This window comes from Neodiprion lecontei, chromosome 5 (genome assembly GCF_021901455.1).
Source record: "Neodiprion lecontei isolate iyNeoLeco1 chromosome 5, iyNeoLeco1.1, whole genome shotgun sequence".
NCBI classification, from domain to species: domain Eukaryota; kingdom Metazoa; phylum Arthropoda; class Insecta; order Hymenoptera; family Diprionidae; genus Neodiprion; species Neodiprion lecontei.
The window spans coordinates 3570498-3588279 of NC_060264.1; the positions used below are offsets into that span (position 1 = coordinate 3570498).

General features: G+C 39.3%; 2 protein-coding genes across 8 annotated transcripts; both read left to right on the forward strand.

Annotated features, from left to right (window-relative positions):
• Positions 1–3409: 3409 nt before the first annotated feature.
• On the forward strand, positions 3410–7630 carry LOC107217511. 6 transcript variants are annotated; one of them, XR_006904674.1, is made up of 5 exons: positions 3410–4203; positions 4465–4583; positions 4683–4883; positions 5056–6962; positions 7387–7630. XR_006904674.1 is itself a non-coding variant. In XM_046741607.1 (5 exons), exons 3-5 carry the CDS (start codon positions 4473–4475, stop codon positions 6904–6906), a joined length of 2163 nt encoding a protein of 720 aa, XP_046597563.1. In that variant the 5' UTR covers positions 3410–3743; positions 3861–4203; positions 4465–4472; the 3' UTR covers positions 6907–7630. The 6 variants fall into 6 exon arrangements, 5 of the variants coding, with proteins under 5 accessions (XP_046597563.1, XP_046597567.1, XP_046597564.1 ...); XM_046741607.1 differs by having other exon boundaries at positions 3410–3743; positions 3861–4203; positions 5056–7630; XM_046741611.1 differs by having other exon boundaries at positions 3410–3743; positions 3920–4203; positions 5056–7630.
• Positions 7631–11827: 4197 nt separating this feature from the next.
• Positions 11828–17681, forward strand: LOC107217125. Of its 2 annotated transcripts, XM_015654503.2 has the most exons (5): positions 11832–12204; positions 14431–14755; positions 16050–16283; positions 16635–16870; positions 17072–17681. In XM_015654503.2, exons 1-5 carry the CDS (start codon positions 12171–12173, stop codon positions 17296–17298), a joined length of 1056 nt encoding a protein of 351 aa, XP_015509989.1. In that variant the 5' UTR covers positions 11832–12170; the 3' UTR covers positions 17299–17681. The 2 variants fall into 2 exon arrangements, with proteins under 2 accessions (XP_046597584.1, XP_015509989.1); XM_046741628.1 differs by lacking the exon at positions 16050–16283 and having other exon boundaries at positions 11828–12204.
• The last annotated feature ends 101 nt before the right edge of the window (positions 17682–17782 follow it).

Genomic DNA, 17782 nt, shown 5'->3' on the forward strand with positions numbered 1-17782 from the left:
AATATTCCTATTCGCGACACGTTTCTGCATGCCGCATCCATCCCCTCGGCAAGGTGAGAAAATTCTACATGTCGTGATCTTTTCCATAATCCGGACAAAATTAGAGGAACAATTAGTTCATGGTGTACGGTAAAAATTCCGCAAAAAAATTCAAGGACATTAAAAATAGAATATCTTCAGAACACAAGAAACATTAAAGGATAGTTTCCAGGACTTCCGAGGGACAAGCAAAATTCAAGAACATTTCCAGGACCACTGGAAACCATGATTGTAAACGCATGGCGAGTTAATGGAACTCTTGCCTCGACGCTGAGAAAATTATACCACTCAGGATTCTTCTTGTTGAAAAATTACGATTTTTTTCAAGCGTACAAAGAAACTGCCCACGCGGACGTTTCTACACGCGCGTATATACTTCGTCCGCGTTTGTAACGTAATAGATTATTGTAGAACGCGTGCGTGTGCATTATAAGATAGGTGCAGCAGGGATTGATTTTAAATGCGTGTACACCTTGTTGAGGTCCGTAATTGTATGTGTATTATAAACCGAAGGAGGATGTTTCACGTGCCGCGTGTTGTATATCTACGTAAGGTATATATGTAGGGTAGAGAGGTCGAAGATGGATTAACACGAAGCAGCATGCGGAGTTCCGAAGAGTGCGGGAATCCTCTGTAAATCATTCGGAACTAACCATAATGTTCCTTATACTCGGCTACATCGTCCACCCCTCAGGGCTCCGCCGGTAATACAAACTCCGACTCGTCTGGTTAGAATTTTACCTATAAAAAATTGACAGTCTTTCTATCTCATTCCATTTTTCATTTTCTACAGATTTTCACCTCATGACAAAAACCACCACGCAGATTTCCTGTATAAGACGACCATTCGGTGAACTAGAATTCCGTGGAACCGATTCCTCCTCCATCTCATCAATTCCGAAACAAAACATACTGGCTACTATCGTTCGAAATTCGAATCACTCGAATAAAAAATTTCTGAAAATTCGACTACGTATCGAGCGAGTGATGATCAAGTTCTGTTCTTAGAGCTGACAGCGCGTTGGGATTTGAAGTTAGGCGCTAAAGCTAACAAATAATAACGGAATAAACAAACAACGAGGAAAATGGACGGGGGAACGAAGAGTTCCGAGATCTCGACGGGGACAGTCGAGAAGAGATCGAGCAGCGAGATCTCACCAGATATCTCGATAAATCCCTCCGCGGACAAATAACGACAAGCTTCATTACTATAAATACTTCCCGGAGCCGGTGCCCGAGGAACGAAGCTGCGTGTGGGGTGTGTGTGGGACTCTGCGTGCGATCCTCCTCTCTTTTCTCTCGTTTATTCCGGCCACTTCTGTCCGTCCGATCTTCACCACCACCCCCCCCCCCCCCCCCCCCGTCCACCCCCTTTTTTCCATCTATGTAGTCACTTCTACACCGAACCAGCCGTCCTTACCTCACCTTACCGTAGGTACCTTATCTACGGAATACGATCACCATCGAATTGTCGTTCCTCGACGGTTCTCTTTCTTCCCTTCGAATCGTATTTGTTCGAAACATATTTTCGTTGGTTATTAACCCTCTCCGTTGGATGATTGCCTCGCCCCACGTGGGCAAGTTTGAAACGAGGTGTAGAGATGTGCGTCGTGTTGCGCAGGGTGTGGAGAAGACTGTAGTTAACGACTATTAATATCGTCGATCGGTATCGATAGTTCTCGCGCCGGCAAGGCGTTATAATAATATAGTCGGTCGTAACCACGACCGCCTACTCGACATCTAACCCGGCCTCATCCCCGTCACCCACTCAATAATCCCTAACCGAACCTGCCACTCGGCTGCATTCTTTCTCTTTCTCTAAATCGCCCGCGTTTTCGAGCGGGAAAAAGAAAGAGAATCCCAAACGGCACGTAAGAATAAATAACATGGTATTTAATTTATTAATTTATATCGGAAGATGCGATACGCAACGCGCGAATCGCGATATCGGTATTAAAAATAATTGTAACATTTTAAGGTTGCGCTTCGAAGTTTAATCGAGGACTTATTTGTTTTTTCACCTTTCACCCCTCTTCTCTTAATTTTATAAAAAACTCGTGTACACTTTTTTCTTCAATATGCTTTACCCGATAGCGTTCGTCTGGGATCAAGAATTTGTTAAAAACATCCTATAAGCCTAATCGTGCTATCGCGACGAACTTCGAAATATGTAAATATAAGCCTAATGTAAGAATTAGAGGCGATGGGATATAAGTGAGCCGTAAATAAAACAGATTACGAACTATAAACGAAACGGTTATAGACGCCCACAATGGCTCTAGCTGGATGTGGAGCGGGATTATCATATCAAGATCTCTCCACGGGTCGACGCGGAGTTACTAAAATGAACTACGGCGTGGTCATTGTTCGGTAACAATGGTTTCGGGGTGTGAATGTTTCTGCCACCGAAATTCGGCCCGACCCGAAATGGGCCAGGTGGTGTCAAGTTAGCTGCACGAAAGGCGCGCATTTGTATTCATTAATATCGAATGCACTTAGATCGAATTTGAGTTATCACACTATCCTTGTAGGCGTACCTACTGATTATTCAATCATATGGTTAACGCCGGTTCATTGAAATTTATGGAAGGTCTGGAAGGCTTTTGATTTCTGCCAACTGCTGCACCGAGTTTCAAAGGCGAATGCATATTATTGCCTTTACCAAAGTATACGTGTATAACTCGAAAGATCGTTTCAATACGTGAATGCCAGGCAAGGGACGAACGTATTAATATCTGTAGATTCAAACAATCGAACAAATATTGAGACATGCGTGGAAATCAAGTCGCAATCAGTAAACGAAAATGAATTTGACAGTTCAGTGTCTGGATGAAAGATTTTCGGTTTACTGAGTACGTAAAATGAGATATTTCTCGTTCGATTTAATTCGAAATTTTACAAGTACGTACATTCGTGAGAAATCAAAGAAACCCATCAATTTTCATTTGTTAGATTGTGTTGAATATCAATATAGCTAAAACTACCTGATTGTAGGCAACTTGAGCTTCTCCGTTTCAATCTCGACAGTAATTTTGTTAAAGTCAAGTACATTAAAACCGCTACTTTCAAGTTATTTGATTTCTCCAGACGGCCGGAACCAGTGCAAGAATTCGTGACACTTTTTGAAAAATGTAATGTTCATCGTATACGATCGCTGATTTCATGACCATTCGAAAACCGATTTAGTCTTACCGGTTGAGGAAAACTCCTTTCGGTACGTCCTGAGCGCGCGATCTGCGTTACCGATAACGTCGATAAGAAGAGCAGCGTGCCGACCGAATCGTTACCGTGAACACTCGGTCGAGATTGGAATAAAAAGAAAGGCAGGAGGCGCTGAAATCGTAAAGTCGGCTAGTGTTCGGCCATATTGGAGACGCAGCGTCTTCCAAAACGATGCGTCTTCCCTGCAGCCTGCAGCCGAGAGCAGTCGAGAGTTTTCTCTGTTCCGAAGTGGAACGTAGGTGAAGATCATCGGAGCAGATAGATTGTGAATAACGCCGCCAAGGAGCTGCGCTGCGCATCCTCGTAAAAGACAATATAAACAAAAGAATTAGTAAAAAAATTTCTCCGTCCGAGTCCGCGAGGTAGGAATAAAAACTACTAAATTCTAATGCGGTTCGTTTGTCCGAATCGAGCGCAGCCAGACTTTTAATTCACCTGCGTTATATGTATTATACGTACATATACCGCATCCTATAAGCGGGGTGAGTTTTTGTCTGTCCTCGATTTCGACTCGCGGACAGGATGAAAGTTTGACAGTTTAATTCCCCCTCCCTCCCTCCCTCTCTCCCTATTCCTTCCGTTGTCCCTGCTCGACGCAGAGCTCGCGGAGACTTGTGTCCCAATCCTCTCGTCTACGATACCGTCGAATCTATTTCAGTATCCGTAAATCGGCCTGTCCGCACCCCGAATATACAATGCACGGAATCGTCGAGACGTTGGGGAGCGTCCAACCCTCCGATTAATTCGAGGTTATGTTCACGCTACGGACAAAATCGCTAGAAGCAGATCAGACCGAAAGATCGAGTCGCTTTGAACCGTTGGGAAGGAAGAGGTTGTAAAAATATTCCTATTTCTGTAACCCTTCTAACGACGACGCGACGACAACGACGACGTCGCGTTAACCCGAAGCACTTCTTATCTCATGAACGTTTAATGCATAAGGCAAGTACCGTTTTATTATTATAATTGTACAATTTTTCACCCCCAATTGCTGTTTTCGTTTCACCGATTCTGATCACTCGTAAAATATTTTAGTTTTCAATAGGAAACAGGTTTCTACTTTTTGTTTATTATTTTTCTTTACATACATACTAATTTCAGTCACTGTGTAAATTTTCACCAGAAATTATTTCACCGTCACAATCTTGCGTTTGGGAAACAAAGTTTACTCACGACCTCTTTTTCCAAAATCGAATCCTTCAGCTGCAGAAATGATGGTGCAGCAAGGAGAGGGTGGCTCGGCGGCAAAATCACGTCGCAATGGAGCTAGGCTTTTTAAGAATCCGCCGCAGCCTCACATGTGCATACAGGACTATATACAGGTAAAAGGATCAGTTTCTTTTATCGGACCGCCAGTTTCCTTCTATCACCCCTCGTTTTTAACATGCCACGGTTTTTTATTCACCTTCAAACATTTGCAGGGATCGTGGGATCCGTGTTACGTAAACGTACTGTCGTGGGGTAAAATCGCCATGCCGCATCGTCCCTCGGAACCTGTCCCTCTTTGGGGAGGTATGAGGGTCTTACCGCCGAGAACCGAAAAGCCACAATGTTCTGTTTTCGCTGTTATGGCTAATCCGGAGATACTTCGACTCAATGGAAAAAATGCTCAAGATCCACAGGTAAAAGAAAGACAACGACGTGGTGTTTTCAGCTTGAAAATCAATGCTGGTAGATCACTGATTTCCGGAAGTGTGATGTAACGAAGAAGATGAAGATAATATGAGTCAATGTAACGAAAACCGCATTCTTCACGACTGAAGTATCATAACTTCTCTATTTGTTTACTTTCAGGAGCGTTCGGCATTGATTGATCTCTTGCTAGATTTTGTAGAGGCGATGAACGAGGGAGTGGTGTTCACGCGATGCTACACAGTCCTAAAAGACCGTGACATAACAGGCGAGCTGAAGGAAGTGTGGATGGCGGTGCAAGTGAAGCGAGACAAGGAGCAGGAGACACAGCAGGAAACATGGATAGATGTACAACCACCAGCGCCGCAGTACCCGCAGTTTGAGATGAGTCAGGATTACTCATACCAATCGGTAAATGACCAGCAGGTTTATCAGCCAGGTCACGTAGTGCCGCAACAGTATCACGGAAACGTTGGGGTGCAGATCTCGCCACAGGATCAGTACAACTACGGAGATCGCGGCGGGGTGAGACAGCAAAATCAAGGACAGCAGAATTGCCCAGCATATCCGATGCCCCAATATCAATTTCAACAGCTCCCAAGGCAGCTGGTTCCCCAGTACATAAACTCTAACATGCATCCTAGCGTCAGCCCGAGCTATCCTGGGCCAAACGTTGTTGGTTCGAACGTGAATCCGAATATCCCTGGTTATTATCAGCAGTACATCGCGCTCCAACAGCAAATGGTTGGCCAAAGGCAGATCGAGAACGTCATGCACGCTGTTCGAGAGACCCACAGCGATATGCAACAGCCGCCGGCGATGCACGTTCCTCATATACAGTTCGAGCAGCCTCCGCCTTTCAACTTGCAGACGACTTCGCAGATGAACGTTTTGAGGCTGGGTAGACCGCACATGGGCGTGACACAGAAGAGCAACGCAAATAAGAGACAATCGAGCTCGCCTACCCACTCGAATCAAACTGCAAACTCTACTATCGTTCGTCAGCCTAAAAACAGCGTGGAAAAAAGTCCTAGCAAAGCGTTCAGGGTTAGGGCTCAGCGCGGCGACCAGGCGGGAACAGAAAAACAAAATGCTGGTCAAGTCTCGCCTGAAAAGATAAAGCTAGTGGTGACGGCAGAGAAGAACAACGTCAAAGATTGCGATGATCAAAGTGTTCAAGTTACCGATCTGGACGAAGAACTCGACGCCAAGAAGAACAAGGCTAAGGATTTGAAAGTATCGGTCGCGGAGGAAACTCTGAGTGCGCAGAAGACAGCAAAACAGCAGGCTATCGCTACTAAAAAAGACCTGAGGCAGTGGATTCTCAACTCTTCAGACGATATAACCGTCCTTGAGACCGACCTGCCGCTCGAAGGTACTGAGGACGGTACTGTGAATCAGAACTTGAACACCAAACCAGTAAAGACGCAGATATTAGTTTTGAAAAGAAATTCATCCAAGGTTAACAACAGCGATTCTGGCAAGAGTAGCTCGAAAGATCAGAAGGTAGTCAAGAACGCCATAAGATTAACTAAACTCGAGGGACAACAGATATACGATTTAGAAAGTGAGAGGATAGACGATAGCAATAAAGAGAAAGGAGACGAGCTGGTGAATCAAGCTCCGTCTGAAACTGCGGAAAAGAAACCTGTCGACAATGGAAATAGCAGGAATGGATTTTCGCAGCACAAACAGCATAAGGAACAACAACAACAGCAACGACCCAAGCGGTCGCAAACGGTTAATAACTTAATAAAAAACGTATTCAAAATAAATCCAAGTACGTCATCAAATGACGATAACCATAAAGACAAGGTGAATAATCATACAAAAGTTATAAACTGTAAATCTAACAACAAGGGTACCGACGACGTATATCACGGTTACGTGATACTGAGAAAGGGGGAAACTAGCCAGCATAATGATGAGGACGTGGTGAGAGAAATGGCTCGGATATCAATTCAAGACTGCAAAGATACGACGACTGAGAACAGCAATACTGTTAACTCGTGATAGCCTGGCTAGAAGAAAGACAAGTTTAAGATATTTGAAGATGTACGGAAGGCCAGGTAAGAAGTGGTCTGTCTTACGTATGCTTGCGTGCGAGTGTGTGTGTAAATAAAATATATTATATTATAAAGTTTATTTTTAAGATCAGGCTAAATAAATTTTAACATTAGTGCCCGTTATTACTTCAATCATAATCCGCTTTTGTTTCCGTTTATTTCACTCTATTAGAACGGCTATATGTGCGAATTTTTACGCATTTCGAATGTCACCAATTTACGATCACGTTTTAATTATGTAAAAATATTACCAGAGATCTTTGGTAATGTTTCCTTGATAATATCACTTTTGTCTGTGATGTGAAACTCGATTATTGGTCATATCATTGACGATTTTTTCATATTGTGTTCGTTTTTAAACTGCACAAACAGACAGCTGATAAAAAAAAAAACAACCTGATATCTTGAAATCCTGATCATTTTTCAGGTTTCACATCTGTTGATCAAGAATGGATGCAAGTTTTTATTATCACTTTTTGCAAATTTGAATACTGGAATGTGTAATTGAACAAAAAGGAAATAGTGAAAAACGGTAATAGACAGTTATGCGGACATTGATACCAAGGGTTTAAAATTTCTTTGAAAGAGCAAAAAAAAAAAAAAAAACGAAACTAATACGGAAAGAAATATAATTACCTAACGAAATATTTTCTGTGTCTTTCTCCAAAGCGGATTCCGTGTAAAATCAGCAATACATACGATATATCGGAATAGATACGCCACACGTAGATATAACGAACTTTACGAATATGATAGTTCTAACCGAAAACGCGAGATTTTTAAGACTTATAGTATATACGCTAAGTGTAAGATGCAAAAACGATGAAAAAAAGAAAAAAAATGAAAAACAGAAAAAGCGAAGAAACCGAATATGATTGATGAGAATTACAAGAGGCCTAAAGAGGAAATTGGAAACCCGTGAAAACCAATGAATCTAACTCTGTTCTCAATCGACATAGTAATGCACCAAAATGTGATTGCATATTAAATTTCGAAGAAGAAAAAAAACTAAGAGCTAACATACAAAAGCGAAGACAGGAAAGAGGAACAAAGGAAGATATGACGAAGTCTGATATACCTAGTTGATTAAGATTCTCAGTTGTAAGAAATTATCTTTTTCACCATTACGTGGTGTATATAATTCAATTCCTTCTTAAATTTTTAATTTTTCTTTTTTTCAACCTCTGATAGGTTCAACGACTATTTTATGTAACGGCGTCTTTAATGCCTGCACCAATGTCTGAGACTTTCTTATACACTTGCGTGTAATAACGATATGTATTGATATTTCCAAAATTGCAGAACGTAGCGAATTCATCCAATTTTTCTGCTATTATACAACTGCGTAGGTGAAACTGACATGATAGCATTCAACAAGTGAATACCCTGGCATACCCCATAACAATGATATTATAGAACACTCCAAAATGAATGGTAGGATGATAAAAGTAATGATAATGATGGTAATAATAATAACAATAATGATCAGAATAAGAAATATCGGAACATTGCCATTTATTATTTACGTAGAAATATGAAACCGTGTTATTCCGTACAGTTATGTAATTAAATATACCTATTCTTGTTATTATCGCGATATCAGATATCGATTGATTTTTGTATTTTTAATATTTTTTGTTCGCATATAAATATAGATGTATATGCGTGTATAACAGATACATGAAAAAACTAAAGCAAATTGGAATTTGTGTTTTTTTTTCTCGTTTTTTTTTTCAGAGAAGATCAGTTATACCTGCTTAAGATACCAAAATTGTTATAACACATTTTTCGTACCCTTAGACCGTTAGAATCCTTAGCTAATGCCCTCTACTCTAGTTTCAAAAATAGTCAAATAGTCAAATTTCACAACAATAATCACCAGCGTTAGATTCAAACTCTAGACTATATATATATATATAAGCAGAAAAAGAAAGACAGAATAAACGGAGTAAAAAAAAATTATTCTAGAATCCAATTTCATATGGCACCGATTACACAAAAAATAGACGACAAAGTTTTGACGCGAATTAAATGAATGAATTGTTACAATGAGTATTTCATTTAGCCTCCGTTCTGTACTCCACCCCTCTTCAAAACGTTGATGATCGTCCTTTATGCCAAATGACGCTTTACGTTAATCTGAAATTTGATGCGGAAGATTTCATCGTTTTTGAAGTCGAATGATTTATTATACCCCTTATACGCGTGCATACCTATGATGTGTAAGTATGATTCTGATTTGCTCACGCTCAACGAGAAATAAATTATTCTTGTTGCTGTTCCTGTTGTTATTATTATTACTACTACTATTATCGCAAGAACTATCCAGCGTCGACTCTTTCTCGCGTGCGCGATCATCTAAAACCCATTATAAGTCGAGAAATTAGTAACTACGTTTATAGTCACGGAATTAGCAACATCCTTGAAAGTAAATCGAATAATAAAAAAAGAAATTGAATTTAACCGCGAAGAAAGTTTCATAGCATCGTGGCATAGATTAGCGCAAATTAAATACTTGCATGGATGTGTGTCTTTCGATCTTTTTATGTTTCAACAACGAAAGAAGAATATCACATGTAACAAATATGCGCGTTTGAATTTTTACAAAAACAAGGAACAAAAAGAAATTATAATATTAATTTCGATTAAACACCAAATTTGACTCGTACCAACAATAAATATTACAAAAGTTGCCATCTAATTTCAGCGGAAAATAATTTTTATTCGACTTTTTTTTTTTTATTTCTTTTGTACCGCTTCATATTTAATAATTGCAATTATAGTCCATACCAACATTGATCATTCGCATAGTATAATTATACTTATTTATATCATTATTGTCCTAATAATCGAACTTCGTCAACTACTACTACTAATTACTATTATCATTATTATTATTATTGTTATTATTACGCAGTATACAATCTTTTAGTTTTCGTTGATCAAATAATTTATGCGTGAAACATACCGGGTGCTTCTTCAATATCATGTATAATATATAAGTTATATCGGGAGCCTCACACGATATTAAGATCTCACTCTGTAATTATATACATATAATAATGGTAGTTTAGTAATATTGTGAAAATCCGTTGGAAAACTCGTTTACTTTGTCCACATATGCATAAGTCACAGGCTCTTACACAGAACATCCCCTTTCTGGTATATATACATATATTTGAGTAGAAATCATTTCTTATCCTAATTTTGTATCGGAAAGAAATTATTTCTACGACGTTTAATCGATCAATTAAATATGTATGTATATATTTTATTATTATTATTATTTTTTTTTTATTTGAACAGTTTTAAGAAATAATTCGTTTTTAAAACAAACATGCTGCACCCCGCTCACAATAATTATATACTAAGTTATTATCATCACTATTAGATAATATAAGTCTAGACATAATGTATTAGCAGTATTGACGTTATTCGATATCATTACGCTGGTAATAATCTCATTATTACTTTTAATCATCCATTATTATTATTATTATTATTATTGTTGTTGTTGTTGTTGTTGTTCTATAATACACGAATTTTTTTTCTCGAGAAAATGTATCACGTACGTATTAAATTGACTCATCCTAACTTATTTTCGCACTCATACGTGTAAATATGTAAACATAATCGATCTGTTACAGTAATTACAATCATACGTAATAAGAAAATATTCGGCATGCGTGCGGTGAATATATGTCAATTTGCCATTCTGTAACTCAGTGTTACATAAATATTCATACAATTATGCGTTTTGCATAATTCTATCTCTTATTGTCATTGTCGCTTGTACAGCATAGATAAAAATACACACTAAACACTTTTATAAATCGTGCACGCCAACACATATAGGCTTTTTTATACCAGAGTTTATCGAATTTCATGCGTATTCGAACAGGATATTTTTTTCCTATTATTATTATTACTACTACTATTCAAATACTAGAACTTTTTTTTTTTTTTGTTTCTTTTTAATAAAAAAATAAAAATTTTCAAAGTTATTCGAACCGTCGAGAATCCTCATGTGAGAATCGTTTCAACAATTTCTCGTATAAAATTGATGATTCTAAAGTATGAAAAATAAATTGATAATCTCTGTTTCACATCAAAATTTTTGGCCTTTTTTTTTTGCTATTTTATATTGTGTCAAAATTCCTGACGATTTATACACACCGAGACAAACGAAACGATCAACTTTGCGGATCTACTAAATTTACATTTTTTATTATATACCTATGCTCTTCGCCCGGAACATTCATCCATATTACGCTCGTGTCTAGATCTACGAAAGTGTGTGAGCATTTGTATATGTGTGACGAAGAACTTTCACTCGTATTTCCAACGCTTCAACCGTACGTTAAATTTCCCCCTCCTTTTGACAGGAACTTATACAACAACGCAATCGGAGCAAACGTGGCGATGCGCACGACGATATTATTGTAATATCATTAGAGGACGACACTCTATACTTTCCCTTTCGCAAATCGCTCGTTAGCCTTTGATTTTTCATTTTTCCATCTCGAACTCCGATCGCAACTAAAATTCGCATTTAAATCTCCGTCATTGCGTCTTTAGATCCGCTCGCTCTCTCCAGCTTCCGACAACACCTTAGAAAATCCGCTATTGATTATGACTGATGACAAACCCGAGGATGATAGACAAGAAAATAAAAAAATCAATCCGGAAACTTTGCTAATCTTCCGACGTTCTTTTATCACCGGGAAAAGAAATTCTTCCTTGTTCTCATCCTCGGTAAGAGCGATGCTTTATTCGCTCAAAAGCCGGCCAACAAATTGAGACCCCCGCCGACGGGAAAACACCTTTCGTTCAATTTTAAATGGAGAGGGGTCATATGGGCTTAGAGAGACGGTACCTAGCCGGGGTTACCGTTGTGTGAAGTCGATGGGCAGCCTCAACAGCACCAGAAGCAGCTCTCTCGTTCAACTTAAACTGACCGTTGTCACGTCGAAAACGCGGACATTCGCGTGATCCGGCATTTCATTCAACGTTTCGGCGTAGTTTTCGGTGATTCGGTCGTCCGTCTATCCGCGTGCAATAAGATCGTCTCTACGTTCGATATTGAAAACGGTATTAACGATCGTGGAAGACTGATTCTGAGGCAGTCTTCAGATGGTTTTAAAACCTTTCGCAATTTTGGGCTCGGCAGAAGTTTCAAAGAAGAGGAAGCTTTAGAACGCCAACATCGCCATGTTCAGGGAGAAACAGGACCCCGAGAATACAGGTCAGTCGGTGTAGTCGATGTGTAACGCGCTCGGTCAGTGTATGTATAGCATATTTGTCGGCAGTCGGTGTAGCCATCGAACTCTCATTCGTTCGATCACAGCGTCGATGATAGCCTGAAAATCTATAAACGCTCATTGCGTCATTTCTGTAGTAATTAGAAAAATTGAGTAAAACAGGTATCGTTAAAAAATCTGTCTGAATATCGTTGGTATTACGAAAAACGAGGTACGCTTAACCATTTTACGCTATCGTCGATCCTTTTTTGGTAATTGCGACGCAAAATCAGTTTCTGAGGTTTACTCTACTTTTTTAGTCAAACGAGGCTTTAACGTCAATTTATCGTTGCACGAGCGTTAAATTTTCGCAACAGTTGCAAGAAAATCTAGCAACAGTGATCGTAATGAGAAAGAATAGTAACGGATACCAGACTTTCCGGAAACGGCTAGAAAACTAATTTTCATTTTCTACATAGAACTATATTTTTCGATTGTGGTAATAAATGAAAAAAGTTAAGGACCGAGCGGTAACCGGAACTAAAAATTCTCTCACAGTACATTATTTTATACGAAATTTCCGTCGTTGTCCGAGTTCATCTGGTTGAATCCTCGTTTTCCAGATTTGACAAAAATCATTCGAACATCAGAGAAAAACTCGTGCATTGGTATACAAGTTTTCACTAAAAACACGCGAGAATTACAAGCAACAATATTGTGTTATACGGCTAGGCGAAGAATCTCGGCGATTGGAGTATTTCGTAAGAATTGTGCAAGAAGCGTGAAGCTTGATCCTCGATCTCCGACGATTGACACTCTTTCACTTTGAGCGCGGACAAATATTATGAACGCGTGAAAAATGGATGGAAACGCAGTTGAGATGAGAAATTTCTATTTTGCGACAAAATTCTTTTACGTCTACGACCGATTCTTAGACCGAATTGTATATAAACGTTACATAAATTATTTAACGGGAAGTTATTAAATTCGAAATCGAGACTTCTTGAATTCGTATAATTCGGCGCGATTTTCGATGTGCTGTGATTCGAACTTGGAAGTGATTAGCACGCCGGATACCTTGATACGTGTACATTGCATGTTACCGCCAATTTGTGTTGTTACACGTTTACACGTTACATACGCGTTTCTGTAGAAGTGCATTCCGTAACTTGCCAATCATTTACAACAGACCTTGGCTCACATGTCCAACGCCTGTTGTATGTGCCTTTCCTCTCTCTTGAGTAAAAACCCTTATAGGTTCAATTGTTTCTACTTGGTATTAAAAACCAACTGTAATTATTTATGCGACCATTCAGAGCGTAACTGAAGATATGCCTGAGGATAAAGAATTTTTTCACCGATACTCGTTTTAACTGTGTTATACTTCCGTTACTCTTCGATTAAGAATCATTGAAACTCGATCATTTGAAATTAATCCACGAATGGCGGTTCGCGAAATTTGTGTCACCCATCGTCACTATACATGTCTACACCTGTGTTGATCAATGAATCGATCGGATCCGGCTGATTTGCATATTTAAACAGATGTCAGCGATCGGATAAGATCGATCGTTGAGCACATCATAGAAACTATGTACGTACGATTCAACATGCCGCTAGCAATCGGTACAGATGTACCGTCTTTTACAAACTCTGAATACAAATTAGTCAAAATTGTGCTACGTTCTCCAAGGAAATCGCACGGATCGGCGCATTATACAATCGGCATAACCCACGTTCGCGGACTCGACGCGACTCCGTGAATGTCAAATTGATTTATTTGGAAACAGAACGCTGTTGACACATGACTTTTGCTCTCTGTGTATGTTAATATGCTCCTTCGCCTGTGAAGGTAACAAAAATTCACATTCAAGCCGTACGCGAATATTTTTGTCACGCAAAAAATGTCGTAAAATCTCTGTTCTTTCCACATTTCAAGAATCGATGTTTAGCCGATTATAACTATATTCTTCTCTTTTTTCGGTTATAACATTTCAGACTCCCATTCAGACACAGGGTCAACTGTTTTTCTTTCTTTTGGGAAGAATCCAGTTTTATCGGTTAATATCGTTAAGAACTCGTTTGGTATCGAAACTTGTTGAAATTTCGAAACACCGAGCGAAAACCAGTTCCTAATTTTGGTTTTTATTTTTCTTCCAAGTTACCGAGTCCGCAGATGTTCATTTTCATGAAATTTTTTTTAATATTGACATCTAAACACAATATTGCAGAAAAGGTAGTCGAGGAGCGTTTCCGGTTGCTGGTTGAAGTCGGATCGAAGACAATGGCCGACTCTGAATTACCGGAAATGGATCTACCCGCCTACTACGATGCGGATAAATTCCGGGTGGGCCAGACTGTCTTTTACAACAACGTGTTCACGATGATGGTCGCAAAACTTGCCGGTCTTCTATCGCTTCTAGCCGTACCGTCCATCCTCGATATTCTCATATTCACGAAACAGAGCGGAACACCGTGCACAGCCTTTCGTCGATATGTTTCAACGATTCTTCACACTTTCATATGGTACGAACGGGAACCGGAAAAGCAAAAGGAGTAAGTGCAGAAGAGATTTTCAATGTTCAGATTTCTAAAACACTTTCAGTCTTCCTTTCATTGTTCTATAATTCAGTTTTTTTGGGTTCATGGTGTGGGAGGATCCTGAAATTAAAAATACCTGAGCCTCCGTGAGACGAGAACGTTATTGGCAATGCTGTTTGCCTACTTGCAGGCGTACGGTAATTGGGGATTCACAGTGATTGCCCCGTAAACTAGCGCCATCTGTAAACGAATCCCGCACTATTACCCATATTCATTGTGCTGAATCCAGTTTAAATTGGGCGCGTTTATTTTTCCCCCGAAACATTATTTGAATTTTGTTTTGTAATTTTGTCGGAAGAAGTGCGATGAATACTTGATAAGTAAAGAGAAATTTTCTTCAAAATATTTCAACGTATATTTTACCTGAATTTTTTTTCGATTTCTCATGTACAAACGATTTTGACGTCCTGCGTTTTTGAAACATGGTTTACGAATTTCCGAGTTTCGTAATCGTTTGAGAAAAGAATACGTACAAATACTTGCATACATTAATGCTTGATCCGCGTAGATCGAGATGAAGTTTCCAGTGTAACGACATCACGGATAATCGAGCAGGAGAGGCTGCGGTGGGTTTAACCCGTCCAAATAAGGTCAGACTCGCAAGTAATCAGGACACATACGTGAATGCTGCAGCCTCACGACTGGCCGCCCGGCTTATTCCCAACTGCTTCGTAACTCTATCCGTATCATCGGATTTCTTCCATTTTCAATTCCACGAATTTTTGAGCTGCTTCTAAATATAGCCACGGGCTGTAGCCACAGCGACAGAATTCCAGACGCAAAACGAAGAATCCAATACCCCGTAACACCGAGTTCACTGCCTTTTGCCAAAGGGTCGAGATCCTCTGCTCCCTTTCTACCGGGGGTGGGGTAAAAATGTAGAAAGATCAAACAATTTCAGGACCACAATATCGAATTTTTAACGAAGCGCAAACTTAATTTGTACAATTTAAAAAAATTGAAAGTCGAAGTGTGAAGAAGTAAAAGAATAAAAAGGTCAGAACATAGAATCGTATACAGATTCTCGATTTTGCCGTTCTATGTTTTGACCTTTTCATATTTTGTCAATCTGTACTTTGCCTTGCTATTTTTACAATTTTCTATAGTTAGACTTTTCTAATTTAAAATTTTTATGAATCAGATTTTCGCCAAAGTTCCTTCTATCAATCGACGATTCTAGTTCTTTTTACCCCTACCCGTACGTAATTTATGACGATCGTAATTTGAGTTTTTTCTTATTCGTCGGCAGGTTCTTCGCCTCCTTGAAAAACGTAAGGAGGAAACACTGCGTTGCTTCCAAGCGAGCATCCGAAGCGGGTATAAATCGGATTTCCCAGTTTGATATGGCCGTGACTCAGTTCGGGTTCATCGGATTCACTATCCTATGTGGCGACGAACTCGGCGTCGCGGTGTCTCGGAAAGACCTCGAGGGGCTTATCCACCTCTGGCGAGTCATTGGAAGCATGCTGGGGATAGAGGAGAGGTATTCAATTCAGTTCAATTATCCAATCCGTATCCCCGGGAAGGTTTAAGAAAAAAATTTATATACGTATATAAGCAGTTTAAGCTTAGAAGACAAGTTAGATATACGTTAATTTTTTTGTTTCTATTTAAAAAACAAGTTAGATATAAGTTGTTCGTTGATTTCTACTCGCAAACGAAGTAAATGGAGCCACAGCAATGAGATTATAATATCGTGCAAAATAGAAATAAACGTGAAATTAAGAACAGACGAAAACACGTAATAATATCAGTATACTATACTACTTCAATTTCAATAAGATATATCTATCAAAAATATTTAACAAATAATCGATTTTCCCTCTTATTAAAGGTTCAATATCTGCACGGGATCGGTAGAAGAGACGAAGGCTCTCTGCGCTCGGATTCTCGACGAAGTATTTCTGCCCTGTCTCGCAGCGAAGAGACCAGAGTTTGAGAAAATGCGACAAATTCTTCTTGAGGGAGTTTGGTCGATAAGCCCGCAGATTGATCCCGACGCTTTTACCGCCATTACTTATCGGCTCGCTATGTCCGCCACTTCTAACAACAATCATTCCCTTGAAGTGGGTGAGTCCAGTTGCCTCAAAAAGTTTTCTACTCATTTTTTTCTTTTACGCTCTTACGCTGCTGAGGAAATTGTCGGCAGTTGATCGAGTTGTACGGAAACCTTGAATATTGCGTCATTTGAACTATGTTACACTTGTGTTTATTTTATATTTATAGGATTGTAGCGAGGTAAATAATGTTATTTTTTTTTTTACGTTTTAGATACTTCATCAATGTCGTCTTACAGCAAATTCTTGCTTGGCTTTCAAACCTGGGTGCACAAAAACCTATTGCAAACGTCTTTATGGTGGTCGCCGATATTTCGAGGATTTTTTAACGCACAGATGAGACTTTCGATATTTCTTACCGAGCATTGGCCGTTTCTTGCCTACCTTGTATTCGGGAAGCAGCGATCTCAAGTCAATATTTATAAAATGCAAATCGATTGACAAAGTTAACCGTAGTATAAGCAGTACCTGGTAGAAATTCCTTTTCTTTTGGAAATCTGTATATATACTGTATATATACATGAATTTGCGTCCGAAATGAGGTGCGTGACGAAGCTCACGTTTACAGCTTCAAAATAAGGCAATCCTACGTCTGGAAATGTGGAAATTTGTTAAGTTTTATATAAAATACTTATTTTAGAAATTGCAGAGGCTGTCGCAGGGAAACAGAAAATTTCCTAGATGATTTCTTTGAACATGATCTCAGCGATTTTTCCCTGCTTCTGCGTCCCGAAATTTGCAAAATTTGGCAGAGTCATAACATATAGTGCACAGTACTGACGGAAAAAAAAAAAAAATTCACTACAGTCGTGACGTTGGAAAAAGTAAAACGAAACGTAACGGAAACAAAAGCAATCTGCGTACCTGCAATTTTATTAATAATACTCGAAACAATTAATTTTTAGTTGTAAAAATGTGTGTTCGT

Excerpts from the sequence above, each read along its gene's own strand:
- LOC107217511 (XM_015655071.2), top strand. The coding sequence starts at position 4,473 with ATGATGGTGCAGCAAGGAGAGGGTGGCTCGGCGGCAAAATCACGTCGC. Across the intron at positions 4,584-4,682 it reads GCATACAGGACTATATACAG|GGATCGTGGGATCCGTGTTA; the intron begins GTAAAAGGATCA and ends AAACATTTGCAG. Across the intron at positions 4,884-5,055 it reads AAAATGCTCAAGATCCACAG|GAGCGTTCGGCATTGATTGA; the intron begins GTAAAAGAAAGA and ends GTTTACTTTCAG.
- LOC107217125 (XM_015654503.2), top strand. The coding sequence starts at position 12,171 with ATGTTCAGGGAGAAACAGGACCCCGAGAATACAG. Across the intron at positions 12,205-14,430 it reads ACAGGACCCCGAGAATACAG|AAAAGGTAGTCGAGGAGCGT; the intron begins GTCAGTCGGTGT and ends ACAATATTGCAG. Across the intron at positions 14,756-16,049 it reads GAACCGGAAAAGCAAAAGGA|GTTCTTCGCCTCCTTGAAAA; the intron begins GTAAGTGCAGAA and ends ATTCGTCGGCAG.